Below are 21,768 nucleotides of genomic sequence, written 5' to 3'. Positions count from 1 at the left end.
AATGTATTTGAAGATTTTCGATTTTCTGGGCAGAAACTTACATGATAGTTGATTCTCGGAGCATAGGTGCAAAATTTTATTAACAATGCTGTCTATGGGATATGACAGGGAAAAATGACAATATAGAAGTTAAAATGCAAACAAATAGGAAAGATAGAAAAAAAGAAAAACAAAATCAAGGCATATAAAATAACCTCTCATTTAATGACAATGGGAATTTAAGATCATTTTGTTTAGACAAAAGGTACCAGAGAAGGTTAAAATTATTTTCAGCAATCCTTTATCAATAAATAAAAACAAGATGCTACAATGGATCCATTTCTTCACTTTTCCATCATTAAACTTCTGTTCCTTAAGAGACTTTTAGTAAAAACAAAGTATCTTCCCATTTCTTTTATTTTTCTGTTTTATTTTTTCCAAGATAGGATCTAGGTATTTTGCTTAGGCCATCCTTTAACTCATGATCATCCTGTCTCCCAAGTGCAAGGATGATGGCCATGTGTTAGCATACCAGACTACATACATGCATAAATGGTCTTCAAATTACCTATAATGTTTTATGGCATTTTATAAGCATTGAAGTTGTGACCCAATATTTTCTGTGGTAACAAGTACAGGCACTCTCTGTAGGACTAATTTGTTTATGAAATCTTTTTTATGCTATTTCTGCTATATTTTGGAAATTTCTCAATCTCTAAATTGATTTGTGACTTAACAATAAGAGAAATAAAATAAACAATTCTATCCCTCTTTTGAACATATAATTATCCTCAAAGGGGGGGGAATGTAGTTTTAATATCTTCAGGAACTGAAAGTGTTAAAATTTAACTTTTGAAAATGCCTCTTTTTCTCTACATGACATCACATCTAATGTTCAATGTCTATAGATGTTCTAGGAGATTTTTTTTCATTATAGAAGAATATTAGTTTAATTTTATTTCATTTGCTTTTATACCTTATTTGTAAAGCTAGAGTAGTCCATATCAATTCCTGGGCTTTTGCTTGAGGACCATCTTTCAAGACATTGTTCATTGTCCAAATTTATTTAAAAAAATAAAATCTGTTTTAGGTATTTCTTATTCATGTATAAATAGATGTCACTCTTCAAAATGTGCTTCATTAATAATCAAGGTATCTGAAAACAGCAACAGTGTATAAAGAACTCTGACTTTGATTCAGACATTCATTCATTCCTTCATTCAAGCTCAGTATACATACTATGGAGGGTTACATATCAGACTCTACTAAGTGGAAAAGTTTCAGAAGATGTAATCCCTACTTCAGGCACACTAGAATCCCAAAGGAGAAATGGGAGTTAAGAATAAGTAGACATGAAGCAATAAGTAATATGAATGAAATCTTAAACTACAGAGGACAAGCACTTAAGGAAATTAAGGTGAAGTTTCTGGAGTAAATGGAACCTAAATTGATAATTTGATGATGGGAATACAACTTCTTCAGGCAAAAGGAAGGTTGGGGAGGGGGTGGAGAAGTAGTTAGTGTTGTTGAACAAAACCAATGCATGCAAACCAGAAGAGCATGGAACATTCCAGTGTATAACTGAAATAGTGACACGTGCAATTTACAGAAAGGCTTTGTAGAGAAATGTAAGAGCTTTAAGTGTTATCCTAAAATGTTTGTCTTTTCCTATGATTCTATCCCGGAACTGCTGGGGTACTTTAAGCAGAAGTTTTAAGATTTTGATTCATATTTTGGATCACTCTGATGGCAGAAGAGAGATTTTAAACTGTGGGGAAACTTCTAACATGGAAACATGATATGCTATATTTATTTTTTCGCTTCCTGTTTTTATTATGGTCATAGGACTCTATTTTAATTTACAAAATCTACTCAGGTCTCTTTTAAGCATGCCCACTTTTGTACTCGTAAATAACCTCTATCCTACTTACAATAATGACCTAAAACAATTGTTCACAAAAACTACACCATACGTCTCACATCTTAATTTTATACTTATTTTAAGTTTATATTTCAGTCTCAGAATTACAATACAATGGTGATTATTATTAGAGAAAAACCCACATCATAATGAAAATGATATTAATCATTAATAGATAAGGTTTTAGACCTTTGTTTGGCTTGTTTTATACAGTGTGCATATTCAAGGTTAGGCTTAGTACATAATATGACATCACTCTCATCTATAGTCCATTTTAGTGGAGAAAGTTAGAGTGAGAAACAGAGACCACTGGCAATTTTATAATTCTGAAGAATTGTGATATTCCTTCTCTAATTACCAAATGACATCAATATGTTGTAGAATCATATTTTGGAGGGAGATAAACTGAGATTGAATACTTGAATAATATCCACTTTGCTAAAGGCTTATTATCTGACAGCCATGCTGTTCAATGAATTGTCTTTATATGCATTGAACTTTCTGAACAATTCTAATTTTATTAGCACTCCAGCAGATAGATACTGCTATCAGGATGTAGGTTGGAACAGAAGTGGGGCTAAGAAATTGACCCAATGGTATTTGAGGAAGGAGATAATGGAGACAGATTTTATTATATACTTTGGCTACAGAAGCTGAATTCTCAAGCTCTAATCTATGATGGAAAATAGGTGTAATCAAACCAACACATACTTAAAAGAATTCTTTAAACTGATTTGTTAAAACTGCAAAGAATAAGCAACTGGTGTCTAAGGCTATCCCCATTATTGTTATGATGACAAATAACCTAATTCAACATGAAATATTTAAAAGCTGTTTCTGTGCTGGAAATTCTTAAATTTGCAGGAGAACTGGGAGATTTCTTTAACTTGCTGCATTTTCATTATGAATTTGGAAATACAGTATGTGGGATTATGCCATTTTCTATGAAACTCAGAATCATATCCATTTTAAATTCTATAATGAACATCAACATTTGAAAGTTATTCTCTTATATTTCATGCAAAACCATTGCTTATTGTTCATTTATACCTACATTTTCTCTAAATCACACTGTATTTTCTAACTTTGAGGTGCTTAGAAATCACATAGTATAATACATAATTGTATATCTGAAAAGAGGATAAAGGATTGTCAGCCTCATATACAATGACATCATTATATAGTAATATACTGGAATAAATGTAAACACTTTGTTATTTCAATTAAAAATGAACTAAAAAATTAATGCTGGGGCTGGGGTTTGAACTCAGGGCTTCACTTCTGTATGACTCTCACTTGGTTATGTCTCTCATAGCTGGTACTTTACCACTTGAACCATGGCTCCATTTCTGGCTTTTTGCTGGTAAATTGAAGTTAAGGGTTTTCTATATTTGTCTGTTTGGTATGGTTTTGAACCCTGATTCTAAGATTTCACACTACTGGGTAGCTAGAATTAGAGATATGAGGCATTAGCTATTTTTATGAGATTTTTTTTAATGAAAAAATCTGAAGTGTTTGTAAAAAACGAGTTCCAGGAATCTCTTTCATCACAACCAAGTTGAAAGGTAAAATTGCATTATCTATTATCTAACATGACAGATATCTACTTAAAGTGAAAAAAGAGTTGCACATTTGGGAAAATAAGACAGAGCCTGCATGGACTAAGTGGAAAAAAAATGGGCAGTGTGGGTGTATAGTGTTTCTATGTAGAAATCTATAACCATTTACTTAAAAACATAGAGTAAATGAGCAAAAAAAAAAGCTATATCCCCCCAGTAAACAAAAGTATGTTTTAATGTAACAGCTACCACACAATTAATGCAAACCTTGTACTATTTTATCATGACGAATGAACTGTTTTTTATCAAGGCCTCGTGGTATGAAGCAAGATTCTTAAGTCTGTAGCTAATATACTTTCTTCTAAAGATTTACTATTGAAAAGGTAAAATGAACATACATTCTTAATGAAGGCTTCAAAACACATATTATCCATCAAAGCATATGTTTGAATCCCACAAAAAAGAGAAAGATATGTTTAGTTTAATTTAAAAGTAGTCTTAATGTTAAAATTACGGGTTTTAAAAATAATTTTCTCTATTAAAGTAAAGGGTCATCAAAAAGCCTCGATAAATGGAAATATCTTACAATGTTCATAAAAGGAAAGCAAAGGAGCTCCCTCTATTGAACTGTACTTGAGAAAATGTGACTTGCATTTGAAATAAAAATTTTATTATCCAAATGTATATATCACAGCATCCATAAAGTATCAGTTTCTAATTATGACAAATAGCACATTGCTTTGTGATTTTATAGCATATGTTCCTTTTCCCATAATAACCTTTTGGGGATGGGGAAGAAATTACTGTGTAAAGCTATAATTTTCAATTCCTGGGGTTTGTTTGTTTGTTGACTAGTGGATAAAACTAAGAACTTTCCTGACAATCATTGGAACTACAAAAATTCCTAATAAAGTATATTTTCCAACATTGTTTTGGAAACATACAATGTATTCTGATAGTGCTGAAATGGACTTTCCAAACAGTCGAATGAAGGACTTACAGGGTTTTCTAATGTGACTAAATGATTAGCATTAATTTCATATCATGATCCAAGGTTTTCTAATGTGACTAAATGATTAGTGTTAATTTTATATCATGATCATTGAAAATGGGATTTACAATAAATTCTTATTGATTCAAAGCCTTCTACCAGTCAGGCATAGAGAAAGGCAGTATATACTCACTGCCTTCTTGAATATTCATGGCAAATAAATTTGACAATTGTTTTCCTCAATTTACAAATGAGGAAAGCATGATAAAAGTAGGGCTCAAGACTCAAGTCATGAGCTCAGCTTCAATGCAGTTAGTTTGGACTCTGTGAGCAATAGTGACAAGTAAACATTACACACAGAATGCATTTTTAAATAATATGCATGAAGTCATACTGTCTACAAAAAAACAACAACACCCTGCTCATACAGTTGAAATCTTTTCCAACTGAACATTTTTGATCAGCTCTATAAAATGACACTCACCAGACAAAACCATGACAATATCTACTTTTACTTTTATTGTTTCTTTAGAAAGATAGTATTTCTTATCCGCAGAGAGGAAAACAACTGATTTGGGATTTGTTTTACTAAACAGCTATGCATTTTCCACTATCATAGAATAAGAAACTGGCATAGTAAATACAAATATCATTTCAAAAGCACTATTTATATGTAGAGTCATGTCTATCTCTGCTCTGCAAAAATGCAAACACTTATCTCTTCTAAACACCACTAATACTTTTTTTGGAAAAATGTCATTCCTATCACAGAAAACTGATTGCAGAACAAAGTACACATGCCACAGATTTAAAGGCTGAAAACCAAATATCAGGGTGATAGTGTCATATACTTTAAGATAATTCATAAGATATATTCATAATTCTATGATTAATATTTGTTGTCTTGTATTTAAAAATTATCTTCAGCATACATTTACTGTTATCCCTCCATATAAATAATGTTATGTCTTCTTTTCTGCATAAAGGTGGCTATAAAATAGACTTTACTTCTACTTTCTACAGGTTCAAAAATCACAAAGTGAAATATACTTAGAGGATATGTTTCCATATATTTGTGATGTATTGTACATTTCAGCTTTAAAGAGAATCAAAAAGCTCTTTCCAACAAATTGCTCAGAACATGGTTTGCTTAAAAATATCTGAAGTTTGTTTAGTAAAATTGATTATACAGGCCTACAAATGGCCTAATTACATTCAGCATCTAATATTCATTGAACAAATATTTGGACATCTCTTGTATCAAATACTCTTGAGACTTACATGTGGTAGCCTTTTAATTCATTTCTCGGGTTAGCCAATCTGATTCCATGGGGCATGAATTTTTAGGTGGAAGAAAAAATTGATAACAATTAGTTTATATTCAAAAAGTTTTCAGTTCTAAAAATTATATGCAAAGTTGCATTAAAATGATAGAAATCAATACTATATAGATTTATTTTATCCATTTTGGCCCCATATCATGAATAATGAAGTTAGGTGTCTATAAATCAGTAGCTATTGCTTTATACATGAGTTTATGTGCCTATTACTCCTATAATCAATTTTTCCAATGATTTTCAAATAAATAAAAACCAAAATTATTATATTAATAGCATAGAATTGTGGAGGGAATATAAGGAAATGCCATTACCACTTAGAATTTTTAAAGATGTGTGCTTTTTGAACTGCAACTGTAGAATTTCTTCCTAAATAAAAATGAATATATTCTTGGACTCAGTAACTTAATTTCCAAGATATTGTCCCTTCAATGTTATTGTTCATAAAGACAACAACACCTGGTAGGGTGTTCATTCTTTTACTGTTGGTAGTAACCAAAGAAAAGGAAAATCTTCACCTGCAGGAACTGCCCAAGTGTTTCATCATGGTGGCACAGTAAAATCCAAAGCACCATTTTAAAACACGAGGTGGTACTTGCATGCTGATATGAGACAATCTCATAATCTCTAAAATATGTTACTCAGTAAGAAAGGAAAGGAGGAATATTTTTATATCTAATTTTTTGATACCCTACCCAGCTCTTTTTGTTGTCAGTTATTTTTCAGATTGTGATGATGGATTTTTGTCCCATGAAGGCTTCAGACCATGAGCCTCCTTCTCACCAACACTTTGAAGTGTCTGCAATTTATGGCACATGCCATCATGCCTGTCCTTCTCCTTTATATTTTTTTCTAATGGAGAAAATGTACATGTAAATGTTCTCTAGTCTGTGAAAATTGAATGAACTAGAGATCTCCTGAATCTCACAAATGGTAAGTAAATAAGTAGGATTGCAGGAAAGTATTTGGATAAGTTCATTCATCCCCAATTTTTGTCACAACCTGCATAACTTTACAGTCCCTGAAAATAAAAACAAAAAAACAGGCACCATTTCACCTCTGAGAATTAAAAGTCAAATTCTTGCCTTTCTTCTTTGCTCTCTTTCTCCATGTTATTCACAGACAATAACTTTTGACTATTCCTTAGCACATATGTCAGATTATCACTTCCTGAAAACCTCCAAGTTTCTCCTTAAACCACAGACCAAATCTGGCCTCTGGTGAAGAGCTCTTCATTTCTTCTTGTAGTACTTATTGAAACTTCCAATAAGCAGTCACATAATTAGTTAAGTCATATCTGCTTCTCCTAGTGAACATAATGTCTCTTGCATGACCAACCTTGACTGTGAAGTAACCGGTTTATTTCCTTATCCCCAAGAATATTGTTTTTCCCAAACTGAGAACTTAATTAATGTTTGTTGAATACTGTTCAAATATGTTGAATGGTTAATTCATATGAGTTCTAGTTTTCATTCTTTTATGTTTTCTTTACTGCTACAAAACCTTCACTCCGTGGATATAAGTTAAACTTATAAAATCTTATCTAAGACACTCTGAGGTAGCTGGAGCTGGTAATATGAGGCTAACTCATCTGGTAGAACTGTTCATTAGTCTTAGTACCAGCTGTCTTAATCGTATTGTTGACTAATCAAAAAAGTCATCATTTCGGACTAGCTAGGATTGTGTCCTTACATGTACAGAAGTTGAGGGTTTCCTCAACTTTATACATATCTCTGGTCATTTTTATTAAAATTCAGCTCGATAGTTGTGCTACTGAGAAGCATCCCAGAAGAACAGATTGGGAGATGTGAAATTTGCTATGAAAGGATTTCAGACTCAGGATGAAATAAGCCTTCTGTACATACCCTCTCAGCTAGGTGTAGTGCATTTCAAACACTCCTATTCCCTTGGCAACTCAGGTCGATTCATCTTTCATGGCAAAATATATAACCCCTTTAAAAATAAGAATCTTTATGTCTGCTTCTTTCTCACTCGCTCACACAATTAGCCTTCTATAATTTCATTCATGGGAGGTTAAGACAGCAATAGGAAGAAACATTTTTGGGTTTTGTTTGTGTTTTTACAGGACACCAATTTACCCTGTGGTAGTTCATTACATTTGGCAAGGCGGCGGGGGTCGACACAAGGGGGGGGAGACACAAGACAAGTTCTTAGAAGTGAAAGGCAAAGCCACTAAAACATTCTAAGTTCTGACTCTAACTCTAACTCTGTCTTTCTTATATTCCACAGGTAACATGCATGTAACTGTAGTTTACATTTAACTTTGGAAAGGTTAGAAATAGACTTTGTCAGATGGAGAAATGAATTCACCTCTACATAGTGTAAGGCAGACATATAGACAGTCTGGTTACTAATAAATACAATGTGTTAGTTTTCTATCTCTATAATGAAATACTTAAGATAATTAACTTCCAAATAGTAAAGATTCATTTTTGATCACACTTTAGAAAGTTTCAGCCCATAATCAATTGATACCTTTAGGGCTGAACTAAAAAGACACATTACGATAGAAGCACATGATAGATCAAACTTGTTAAATCATGAGGCAGGAGCAACAAGGAAGAGGAAAGGCCTGAAGTTTGACCTTTATTTTTATTTAATTTTTTATTTTTTGCCAGTCGTGGGGCTTGAACTCTGGGCCTGAGCACTGCCCCTGGCTTCTTTTTGCTCTAGGCTGGTACTCTATCACTTGAGCCACAGCACCACTTCTGGCCTTTTCTGTATATGTGGTGCTGAGAAATAAAACCCAGGGTTTTCATGCATGTTAGGCAAGTACTCTACCACTAGGCCACATTCCCAGCTTGAGTTTGACCTGCCTTTAGAGTCATACTCTCAATGAACTAAGGATATCCCACTGGGCTTCAACACTGGAAGGTCCCAATGCCCTCCAGCAGTGCCAATCTGGTAACCTACCTCTTAAAACATAGCTCTCAGGGGGATCGTCAACATTCAACTATAGTATATGTGTGGTGACTACATAATTTATCATCCAAACTTCCCTTTTCTTCTTTCTTTTTTTTTGCTGGGCTTGGGGCTTGAACTCAGGGTCTGGGTGCTGTCCCAAAGCCTGTTTATGCTTAAAGCTAGCACTCAACCACTTGAGCATAGAGCCATTTCCAGCTTTTTCGGAGTAGTTTTTATTGGAAATAAGAGTCTCGCAGAATGTCATACTCAGGCTGGCTTCAAACTCTGATCCTCATATCTCAACCTCCTGGGAAGCTAGGATAACAGCTGTGATCCCAGCTCACAACTGAAGTTGGAGCTTGGCTCCAAATAAAGGTGTCATTAATGACCTAAATACTCAGGATCATATGTCAGGCATTCACTGGTACCATCTTGGCTTGAATACACCAGGATTCCTGGTCATCCTAATAATAATATACTTATTGATAGCACCAAAGGTCATAGATTAAAAATAAATTTTACAATAGGTAACAAAACAAATGATGTAAGAGATATCCTCTGAATAATGGCTAGATAATTTTGAGAGGTTCATAAGTTATAGCTTCTGTGGTTCAATGTATAGCTTTTAGCTTTTAAAGCTCAGAAACATCATTTAGATTCTTATCGAAAGTTTTAAATCTTTAACAGGTGAATCTTACTAGCCAAACTGATAAATGCACTTATTGGTTCATAGTAGGGCAATTATTTGCCAAGACAATGCTCAAAAAATTCCAAATAGCCTAAGCCCTCTCTGTAAATTAGCTACATAAAAAGCCACATTATAATTACAAGATTATTCATGACTATGAAGTCACAGCATGTGAAGATTCATTATATTACTTATCTAATGGGTTTCATTTTTACAAAATGCTGTTGCAATAAGGGGTCTGAGCAAGCCATGTTGGATGGTCAAAGGGTTACTTTCACCACAGGAGAAAGTATTTGGATGTGTAAGAGTCTTCTGTAACTACAGTGGGTCAAAAGCTCTTCTTTTTCCACATTTTCTGTTCCAAACCTTTGCACTCTTAAGGACAAGTGCCTCACTAATGTGCATCTTCTATTTTTCTAAATTTTCATTAGTGGACTATCCAATTGTCACCATGTCTTGATAGCTAGTAAATCTATCTTCTGACTCAAACACTTTGCTTGCACCTGTTCTTTCAAGATGGTTGTAATTCCCATCTTAATTCATAGGGAATAATATTATGGCCTTAATGTTTGCATTCTTTGGGGGAAACTTTTGGTAGCTCATGAATGAAAGTTGCTGCCATCCAGAAGAGCTTTGTTTTTTGTATATGCATTACTTTATATGATGAAAAAAGAAAGAAAGAAAGAAAGAGAGAGAGAAAGAAAGAAAGAAAGAAAGAAAGAAAGAAAGAAAGAAAGAGAGGAAGGAAGGAAGGAGAAGGGAGGGAGGGAGGGAGGGAGGGAGGGAAGGAGGAAGGGAGGAGGGAAGGAAGGAAAGGAGGGAAGGAAGGGGTAGAGAGAGAAACAAAGAAAGAAAATGACACCTCTAGGTGTCAAGATCATTTCAGGACTGAAAGATATACCAATTAAGGAAAATATTTGACATTGCAGAAGTGAATGGGCAATTGAGAAAAATGAATGTAACCACTATTATAATACAATGTGGCAAAGGCTGTACTAAAGATAGTTAAGATGGAGAGGAAAAGGATATATTTGATTGACAGAAAAAGGATATTTTGTTTTATGGGTTTCTTTTTTGCCAGTCATGGAGCTTGAACTCAGGGCCTGAGCACTGCCCCTGGCTTCTGCTTTTGCTCAAGGATGGCACTCTACTACTTGAGCCACAGCACCACTTCCAGCTTTTTCTGTTTATGTGGTGTTGAGGAATTGAACCCAGGGCTTCATGCATGCTGAGCAAGCACTCTACTGCTAAGCCACATTCCAAGCCAGGAAAATTATTTTATTTATTATTCTGATGAGGTAACATAAGATCTATAAAAGTATACACACGAGAGGTATTTAAATCTATTTATTTTAGTCTGTGAGTATAGCTCACAGATACGGTCTGGACTTGCATTTTTAAGGTCCTGGATTTAATTCTTAGCACTGAGAAAATTATCTATTTATACCAAATTTTGTGATGGAAGTATCTTTGAATTTATCCCAAGAAAATATAGAAGATAGTTGATACTTTAATCCACAAATTTAGTTGATGTCTGATTCTAGCAATTTGTAGCAACCTAATAATTCACTGGAAGTATTACCTCACGCTAAAAGTAGATATATGATACACTCTAAGCAATTAATCTCCACAGCCAACTCATATCAAGAAAGGGGAGATGTTTCTTTAGTCGTTCAAAGAAACCTTTATAAAGTAATGGATAAATCTGAGAAAATGGTCATTAAGTAGGAGAAAGAGAAATTTTGAAAATGTGATATTTTCAAACTGAACATTCTATTGAACTTTGTAATATGTAATTAGACAAAGCCAGAATATTATATCAATTGTTATGTTTTCTATGTGAAAATTAAGCGTCTCTAGTTTTTCTTTCATTAAAAATATTATAAATCATAATTTCATCCCTTGTTTTTCAGTTTTATTGTCTTACTTGGCCAGGTTTATGTATCAGTTGATGGGATAATAAAACAGAAAGTGAGAGAGAGAAAGAGAGAGAGAGGAATAGAAGGGAGAAAGAGAGGAAGGGAGAGAGGAAAAGAAAGATATCACAATAAGAAGTAGAATGCTGTCTAATCTCTGTTTAATCTGTTCCACCACAATTTAGCTTCATTATGTTGAAATACTATAAGTTCTTAAGAAGACCACTTACACGTATGTTCATTAAGCACCTCAGGTCGTCAAATTAGGTAATTCTTTGATTAGAATCTTTTTTGGATTGTATACAACCCTGATATTTCTTTCAAAGGAATGGGTAATTGAGAACTAAGTGGATAAATAAGAAGCATTAAAAGCTAATTTCATTCTTGGAACATATGCCACAATAATGGGCTATTTGTAAGCCACTAAAATAGTAATCATTAATCTATTATCTAAAATCCCCCCAAAATACACTCAATGAGTTAGCTTTATGTTTCTATATATATATAGAACTATATATAGTTTTTATATATTCTTCTTATATAATGTGCATTCATGTGTCAGAGATGAGAGAGGCCTATGTAAAAACCAACAATGAAGAACAAAACTAATACTCAGAAGAAAACTGAACTTATATGTCTGTGAATACACAGAGGCACAGGATTAGAAACTCTTTTACCACCCTGCCCCTGTATGGCTCTCTTGTGTATTTGGGATATAAACTTCATGTGTCTACTTGTGTTAATAGCTTCAGGGATTTAGAAAGTCTTTGATGGTGTTTTATGCTAAATAAATGCACAGAATTGAATGAGGTGTGTCTGTGAATATAAAACATAATAAGTTACAGAGCATTTTAAAGTGATATTGTATACCAACCAATGCTAGTCAGAACCATTCACTACAGAGAAAGAAAATTTTACAAATGAGAAATAAAGAGGAAATAACTCTCCCACATTACAACATTCTTAGATAGCAATATAAACACTCTGAATACTAACTTTAATATAAAAAGTATGCTGATAACATTTGAGACTATTAAAGTGAGTTTTTATTGATTTTTTTCTTTCTCAATGAGTCCATAGAAGCCATGCAATTTCATCTTTTCTGCTTTCAAAGGTAACATAGCTTGATCTTTCTAAAAGTCAGAAAATGTTTGCAATTTAATATTGAAAAATAGTTTGGATTGCTATATGCCTTCAAACAAAAAGTAGTCGTGTGTGTGTGTGTGTGTGTGCTATTTTCAATTTCCTTCTACATCATAGGAACAATTTTAAAATATTCAATTGAGGCTTTGTCATATTGACACTTCAGCACCAACAGCATTTGTGTCATTCTGGATCCTACATTACAAGATAAAACAGACCAAACAGATTGCAGCCTTGCAGGCTACATAAACAGTGTTTTCTGAGATCTCAAGACCTTTCCTAATTTGAAGTTCCTTTTTCCAAGAGAATGTTCTTCTTCTGTATCATGCTCATTTGTTTAAGAGCTAGCCTGATCTGGCATGGAAGACTAAGCACAAAATACTACAATGAATTTATATTTAAAAAATATATATATATGTATATGTCAAGCACTTTTGGCTCAAACTTCTAATCCTAGCTATTTAAGACACTGAGAATGGGATGATTGAGGTTATAGGCCAGCCCCGGCAGAAAAATCTCCAAGACTAGACTCCAGCTTAACAGTGGGAATTTCTGGCAGCTGTTATCTAAGCAACAATGAGAAGCTTAAAATTAGATTATTGTCCAGACCTCCACCTAAGCAAGAAATGAGTGAGTACCTGGTCTTACAAACAACATAAGCAAAACGGATGTGTTAGGCAATAGAGCTCTGCCTAGCAGTATGAGGCCTTGTGTTCAAAGTACTAACACACACATACACACACACAAACACATTGGAACACACTGGTCCATTTCTACTAATAAAGTTTATATTAATTTGTGTAGAACAGTACTAGAAAAACACTATTGGAAAATGGCCCTGACATAAGAGGGAAGGAATGAGCTGAGGGAAATTTCAAACAGCAGATGCTTGGTTGGCCCTTTTACTTTCCACATGAGAAAGCCACAGGCCCAAAAGGTTAACTGACTTGCTCATGCGCCTGAAGGTAGATGGTCCTGAGCCAAACCTTGCAAAGCAATTTACTGCAAGTAGTACTTCATTACATGGCAAATTGCTACTGGATTAAATAAATCAAGGAAAGTATATATATATGTATCTATACAACACATATATATGCACACACATATATGCACAAATACAGGTTACTAATCAGTTTATAATTTGGGAATTAATAAAATGTAACTGTAGAAAAATTAAAAAATAAAAACAACTAAATTATAACAGTGCACCTAAATATCTGGGAGAATATTATTTGAATTGTTTCCCCCAGTGTCTGTTGAGATAAAGTGATAGTTTCCAAACACACTCTCTATCACACTAAATGTTTTCAGCTTTATGCGTGCTTATGTCTGGGGGAAATTTTTAAAAATTTCAGTGAGTAGTGATGAAAAAAAATCCAAGAGAATACTGTACAGCAATGACCCCAGGGAAGAAATAGTTAACTACTAAGCTCCATCCTCCTTGTAAATAATCAAAGAAAGCTTTCTTTAAAGCAATACAAAATGTCACCACAGGCTGACGCTCTTTCTACAAGAATAATGAGATTTTTGCTCCCTAGCATTCGGGGCACACACTTCATTGCCTAGATCTTTATATTCAGGTTTTGTGGTTTAGACTCATTCTCTGTCTTCCCTTCGGAGCAAGGCAAGCCTAAAATCGCACGGATGCTCTAACAGGACTGACTATTGGGCAAAGACCAGAAGCAGTCTCACGAACTGGAGAAGAACTCCCCTCTTGCCCCCATACTGGACACACACTATTAAAATTGCTCCGGAAATGAAGGGAGGCCGCCAGGGAATGAAGCCTGCCCTTGACACCGTGGCTCCCAACCTGCCCCTCGAGGCGCACTTGCCATCCAGGACTGGAGCTGAGTGGAGAAGAGAAGCCCCAGAGTGTCATGATCTTTCTATTGAAAACAAGCTGACACTGCCACCGGCACATTCACACAATGGCTGCGGAGGATGTCAAGGAGAGAGTGAATGCGAGGGTTAGTGTGACAACCGCCCCTTAGATTAGCAGTGGTTGGCTGCGGGGCCGGAGCGCACCCCACTCGCCTGGAGCGCGCAGCTCGGTGCGGGCTTGGACTCAACACGCGAGGCTGCAGCGCTGGGAGAATCGCTCAGGGAAAGGTCTGAAAGAGGAAGCTGTCTCTTCCCTTTGGGGCAGTTAAATGTAAGGAAAAACCTGTTCTCCGACGTGGCCAACTGAAAATACATTCCAGCGCGACCGCACGGAAAACAAATGTGTGTGTGTGTGTGGTTGGGTGGGGGAGGGTGGGAGAGGTGTGGGAGAGATTTCATACTCCAAATCGAGAGAGGGTTAAACGGAACAGCAACCGTGGGCGTGTTGGATCTTTACATTTCTCACACTGCCTCATCTCCTCTTCTAGATTTTTCTCTGGGTTCCTCAGCGTCCTTCTTTTCCCGATCCACCCAGGGGATCACGGAAAAAGTAAAATTCTCACCAAGCCAGGTCTTTCTTGATTTAAAAAAAACACAAAAAAACTGGGCCCCGCCTGCTGTAAATCTGTTTCAACTCGGGTTTCAGGTGTCCGCCCCTGAGCTAACGCCTTTCTCAGCCTCAGAAAAAGCAGGTGAGCTCATTACCTCATCCAGAAATGTAACTTTAATAAAGAGATCTGAGAGGGTAACCCCTCCCCCACCCCCTGAGCGCGCTCCCCCCTCTCTTCTCTCTCTCTCTCTCTCTCTCTCTCTCTCTCTCTCTCTCTCTCTCTCTCTCTCTCACACACACACACACACACACATACACACACACGGGAGCGGGAGCGCCAAGCCCCAGCAGCTCACAAGCACTTGTGATCTCACATGCAGGCTGTAGTCCCCAAGCCTTTACTTTCCTGGGAGAGATTCACAGGCTTTGAAATCTCTTCTGGGGGCCTCAGCTTGCCAAAGGACAGGCAGGAATAAATAAAAAGATTTGAAAAGGAAGTGAGGTGGTTTTTTTCCCCCTCCTTTGATTAAAAAGACATAATAAAGAACCAACCAATCCCAAATAACAGTAAGTAAACTGACAACTATGCACGAAGAAATGGAAATTTAAAAAAAACCAACTTCAAAGCACACACACACACACACACACACACACACACACACACACACACACATCAAGTCCCGCAGGAAATAAATGAACCTGCTGCTCTGTCAAGTGACTTGTGAGCGCTCAGAATGCCAGGTTGGGACGAACTCGTGCCAGCTGCCTGACGGGTCTGAGGATACCAGGACCCGGGGGACGTCCCCAGGGGTGAGGGAAGGGATTCCCCCCGCGAGAAGGCATTTTAGGTGTTATCTCTTTTGCCCTCTAAGGTTTAATATAGAAACTAGAGCCAAGGCTCGGTCTTTGCGGCTGAAAATCCACCATCCATCCCCTTACTGGAGGAGCGAGGCGCGGGGGCTGGGGGGGGGGGGGAAATGTCTCACTCACCTAGCTGTTACTTCCAGTTCTGGGTGCGTTTATGCGCCTGCCATTACCCCTCTATTCACCGCCCAGCAGACAATGGAACTTGGATTTAAGCTTTAGTTGTTTAATTTCGTTTTAAGGGATTGATCGAAGTCTTTCTCCACGCCCTCCCCCCTCCCCCCACGTCCTCCTCACCCCTTACCAAGGGGAAGTTACCAGGGGATTTATCAAGGGTAAAAAAAAAAGTGCGGGCAGTTAGTTATTTCCACCCAGAGCAGAGCTAAGCGAAAGGAAAAGTGCCCGAAGCTCAGTGACCTGCACTCCGACACCCCAAGAGTGGAAGGATTGCCAGCAGGCGAAAGTCCGACACCTCGTTGGGAGCTAAGAGGGATCAGGGAGTGGAGGAGAGTCCCATAGATCCGGCCCGAGGGCTCCAGCGGCCCCAACCCCGGCCTCACCCAAAGTTCCTGGAGATTTACTCCGTGTACCTGATCGCAACCCAAACTTGAGCCAACCAAGCCTGGCCCTAGTGTGTGGCACAGGTGACTGAGCCGGGGGCCAAGTCTGTGCCCGGACACAGATCCATTTCCCTCCCCCCTCCAAGCCCCCGGACGCCTGACCCGGCCCGGCCCGGCCCGGGGTACACAGGAACCTGTCTGCCCCCAGCGTGGGTCAGTCCGGGGCTGATCCTGAGGCCCTGGCTCACCTGGTCTGAGGACCGCAGCGGAGATCAAGAGGCAAAGAACCAGACGGCAGGAAGGGGTCGCCTCGGATGCCATTTTTCTCCTCCTTTTCGAGGGCCACTGACCAGAGTCCACGCCGCAGGAGGGGGCGTCGTCCTGGACCCCGGGTGACCGCGCGCTCCTAGGGTCTCGACGCAAGAGGACAGCGATTTCTCCCAGACACACGGTCCCCTGGGCTGTGGCGCTGCGCCTTCGTGTCTCCGCCACGCGCAACTTTCCACGCAATGACCGCAACTCCTCCCTCCCCCTCAACACTCGCCCTCGGTCCCTTCTGTTGCTCCAGCCAGGACCAGAGATTCTCTTTCGAGGAGGCACGAGCAAAACGGAAAAGGTATACGTTGTTCTTTTTTCTTTCCTTTTACTTCTTTTTCTTTTTTGGCTGGTATCGTCTTTTAGTTTTCTTCTCTTGGAATAATAATCATCATGACGGTAGTTGCAATGCGCTGGGAAAGCTGGCCGCCCGCGGGGACTGGCCAGGGACAGCGGTGGGGGCGGGCGAGGGGCGGCGGGTCTCCGCAGGTGGCAGCGGTGGTCGCGGTGGTAGCAGGAGCCGTGGCGGTGGCAGCGATCTCGGGGCTGCTCTGAGTGGAGCGTCTGGAAGGCGTGTGTAAGCTGCCTCTCTCCTCCTCTTCCTCCACCTCCCTCCCGCCTCTTCTCGCCCCCCGCTCTCTCCTCCCCGCTTCCCTGGCACGACGCGGAGCCAAGCAGGTGGTTGGAGCACAGACCCGCAGCCTAGAGGCGCTGCAGGACCGAGTGCGAGGCTGAGCCCAGCTCCCGGATTCCAGGCGGGGCAAGGGGTGGAAGGAAAGGGGGTGGGTGGGAGAACTTCCTGGCCACGCCTCCAGCACCGCGGTGGGCAGAGCTTCATCTGCACTCCTCCTCGAGGTCACAGCCAATGGGAAGCTGGCATGGGAGACAACCGGGTGTCAGTTCCCCTGGCTGACACTTCCCGGGGCTTCAGCAGCGCTCTGGGGATTTGGCTTCTCACTTCCCGCTGCCCACACAGCCTTACCCGGGTTCAAAAAGCCAGATCGCTGTCTTCTCACACCCACAAGGAGATGATGCTGCAGCCTCAGAATAACGAAGAGTACTGGGACTGGAGCAGTCCATGTGAGATCTCACCTTGGGTTCAAGAGCAGGGGCAAAGGGAAAGAGGAGACCACTGATCTTGGAGGTGATTTCTTTCCCGCACCCTCCTTCCTTACTCCTCTCCCATTCCGACACCTTTTCGTGGGAGACCACTAGAGTCCACTGCCCAGTGGCAAATAGTAGCCCCTTGCTTTTCTTACCACCCAGCCCTGCCAGGGAAAATGAAATGCAGAAACTCTAGACTATACTTCGTCATAACGGATTTTCCCACTGTCTGCAGAAAAAAAAAAGTGTCAGTTTTATTTTATTTTGAATTAAGCGGCGACTTTAAGCTGCAAAATAGAACATCTTCAGGTTACTCAGAGGATTTTTTTTCTCTTCCTGGTCTGTTTCCGGAAAGCCAGGAGTCCGCACAGATGAGCAGGCTTCTCAAGCAATTTCTAAAGATTGATCCACTTCTCCCCCTCCCCCCTCCAACTCCCCAGGCGTATCCTGGGGTAGCTGTGTCCCTTTTGGATCTGGCAGGGGGCATGAAGGAATATGTTTCCTCTAGAATACTGAGGTGGAGCTGTTGGAAACCTAAGTCGCTCTAAATCAAGAATGCAGGATCACAACTCTTATCCTCCGAGTTTAATAAAATCCTGGTCCCTGAACTACTTCGCTGGGGCTTTACAGAGCCTTTAGTGCAAGGCAGGGTCACTACCGTGTAAGGCCAGTCCCCAGCAGAGAATGCTAACTAGTTGTCTTCTTACTTCTCTCTCCTGAAAAGGCTGGGAGTCACCAACAAGACTGGGGTGGGCGAGGAGGAGGGTAGACCTTCGGAAGTGTGTGTCTTTCCCTAGGAAAGCGCGTGCACACACATGCAGGCACACGATCTTTGAATTCTTTATCTTTTAGTGCTGGAAACTATTAAGCTTTAGCATTAGCCCCGCCCCGCCAAGGGGGAAAAAAAACCCTGCCCATCTAGTTTTTCTTGATTGAACACTGTTCTAGAGTAGAGCTGTTCTATTTCTCCTCTCAATGTCAGTAGTTTCTCCCACGTGGTTTTAACATTAACATGTCATTTGCATCTTCTGAATCAACAAGAAGGCTAATGTGGGGAGGCAAATGCCTTTTAATGCTATTCTGTGAGCTAAGCTTGGCTGAACTAACATGCACATGGAATTCTATTGGTTTCCTTTAGGGGATTGCTTTTTAAAGTTTTTTTTTTCTTTAAACAACTGTTTCTCCAAATCGCTTGCATTAAAACAAATTATCCTGACTATGTATTTAGCCTGGATCCTTGGACTATTTATCTGACTTCTTTTGTTTAGAAAGGGGAGTTGGTCTAGAAGAGTTGAGAAAAGGCAAAAGACAGACTGTCTGATTTAGACTCTGACACTGTGTGATCATGGTCAACTCAATCTCTCTAAGCCTCAATCACCTCACTTGCAAAATGTGACAGTAGTTGCAGGACCACTGGGTTTCTGTGAGAATTATAGGATATCACACAAATAACTGACCAGAAATTGTGAAAGGCACTTTTGGCTTAGAGTAGCAGATAGAGCCTCCTTAAGATTCCGGATTTGCACTGACTTAGTGGGTGACCTTGAACAAAAATCCGTCCAATAATTGAAAAGTGGTGACACATTAGCATATCATTTTCAAAGTATGTTATATCAATTATGGACATCGAAGACACAAAAATCTGGAAGGAGTTGACTAATCTACACATATATGTTTAATGCATACTCGCATACCTATTATATATGTGTCTATGTATAATGCATATTTGTATGTATAGTCAGTAATTTCTAGAATTCCTTTTAGAAATGAAGGTGACCTAAATGAGAAGAATGTCTGAAGATGATACTTGGAATAATACTGTTAAAGGCTAAAAGTCATATATACCTAAGGCCACAAAAATAATTATCTATATTAAGTAAGATTACAAAATTAAACTAGGAATGTGGCAGGAGGATGAGGCAGGATGCTAAGAAGGAAGGAAATGACAATAGTCAAGCTATGCAAGTATGAGTTTGGTAATGGACAAAGGCCTTTACACTTATTTTTATTCATTAGCAATGGGTGGTTGAACACTTACTATATTTTAGCTGATTCTGTGCCACATACATGGTGAGTAGATATAATTGCCCCTTTAAAAACAATGTTATTAGCTATGACTATTTTAATTTTTCCTACAGAAAACTAGAAGCCATAGGCTTGAAGTTAGTTTCTCAATGATTCAGAGCAATGGCAAAGGCAGAATTCTAGAACTGAATTTTTACTCATTGTGTTCATCGAGTTTTCTCACTAGAGTTGTCTGACACTAACTTTAGGCCTTTTGATGTCTGGTAGACTTAATTTAAACTCAATCTCCTTTATCTTCTCAAAACTTGATTTAAGTTTACTGCCCACAAATACAGTTTCTTTTAAGAATTTAACAAGGTAGAGAACCATCTGGGTACAATGTATAGGAATAGGGTCATTCCTAAACTGACACCATTTGGCATAAGTCAAAGCTCAAGAGTCAGAAATAAAGGTGGTAAGTTAAGCTCCACAAAACAATGTAGTGGGAAAGAAAATTCATCTGTCACAAACAACAAGATTTGGGGGTAATTTACTTAGTTCTTAAGAGGGGGGGGTTCTGGCAAAATCTTTACCACCATAGTTGTTGTTAACAATTGAGAATACATAGTATTCCTTAGGTATTTATTTGACAATTTAATCATGCATCAGAGAATTATGATAGGCACTTCTTACTGTGGTAAATTAAATAATGCTTATCCTACCAAAAAACCTGTTTCATGTAAGTGTTTCATGCAAGTACAGAAGAATTCATCATCACTCAGAATAGTACAGCATGAAAACACAGCATGGTTAAATCCCCTCCCCAGCCCCCCCCCCCCACACAAATTTCCTACATGGGCTTGTTGAGATCAGAACTCAGTACTTTACTCCCAATACTCAAGCCATGACTTTTTGCTCTGTTTTTAGTCACTAATCATTATGCAACCCATCAGCATGTGACTACATACTCGTCAGTCTTGTCTTTCCTGATTAACCAAAAATATTTCCCATTCCAGATGAAAATTGTCTCTTACAGAGGTATACCAATAGTGTTTTGTGTGAACAAAACTGTAAGCATTTCAAGTGCCTTCAGCGAACCCCAAATCCCCATTATGAAATCACATATCTAAAGATTGGATATACCACAAGTATGTCTGAATGAATGGCAAATGGCAAGAGGATGCAGGCTATGACATATACTCACAAGTGGTGGTAATGAACAGTTAATGGTAGTACGAAGACTTGAAAGGGATTTATACTGATTATTCCATGACAAGACTGGGAAGACTAAGACTCAGAATAGGGAAGCATGTTCATCATGCCCATACTATATACCAACTTTACCGTACAAATTGAGAGTTACTAATCTGAAAACCTCAAATCCTGAAGACCCTCAAATTGGGAACACTTTCAGTGTTGACATGCAGCCACAAGAAAAGAAAATTCCACTTCTGACCTAAGATGACAGGCCAAAATTGAAACATGATGCACTAAAAGTATTACATAAAACAGTATTCAGGTTATGTGTGTAAATTATAGCTAAAAGAAATAAATTTTGTATTTAGACCTGAGTTTCATCTGTAAGATACTTCACTATGCATATGCAATTAGTGCATACTTGAATAAAAATTTCAAACACTGAAATACTTCTGGTTCCAAATATTTTGGCTAACAATATATGATCTATAAAGGAAAAACAAGCAATTTACAGGAGAAAAAGAGTAATTAAAAACTATTTGCATGCTGGGTACCAGCATGCAAATTACAGGCTCACACCTGTAATCCTGGATACTCAGGAGGCTGAGATATGAGGATAGAGGTTCAAAGCCAGCCTGGGCAGGAAACTCCACTCAAAAATTAGAAGTGGCTCTATGACTCAAGTGGTAGAGTGCTATCCTTGAGCTGAAGAGTTCAAGGTAATTACCCAGGCCAAAAGTTCAAGCTCCATGACTGAAAAAACAAACAAACAAAATCTACATGCAGTCAGGTGCAGATGTTTTATACTTGTAATCTTAGCTGCTCAGTGGGCTG

The 21,768-nt window shown here is 38.5% G+C and overlaps 1 protein-coding gene across 2 annotated transcripts in view; it reads right to left on the bottom strand.

The window, feature by feature from the left end:
* The window catches only part of Alcam (activated leukocyte cell adhesion molecule), a 169,617-nt gene extending 152,395 nt beyond the window's left edge, over positions 1–17,222 (bottom strand). For both annotated transcript variants that reach the window (XM_048346536.1, XM_048346537.1), the window contains exon 1: positions 16,563–17,222. In XM_048346536.1, coding sequence (XP_048202493.1) covers positions 16,563–16,635 — 73 coding nt within the window. In that variant the 5' untranslated portion in view covers positions 16,636–17,222. The remainder of the gene's footprint in view (positions 1–16,562) is intronic.
* Between the last annotated feature and the right edge of the window lie 4,546 nt (positions 17,223–21,768).

The sequence above is a fragment of the Perognathus longimembris genome, chromosome 5, assembly GCF_023159225.1.
Source record: "Perognathus longimembris pacificus isolate PPM17 chromosome 5, ASM2315922v1, whole genome shotgun sequence".
Taxonomy (NCBI): Eukaryota; Metazoa; Chordata; class Mammalia; order Rodentia; family Heteromyidae; genus Perognathus; species Perognathus longimembris.
This window is presented reverse-complemented; position numbering and strand designations above follow the sequence as displayed.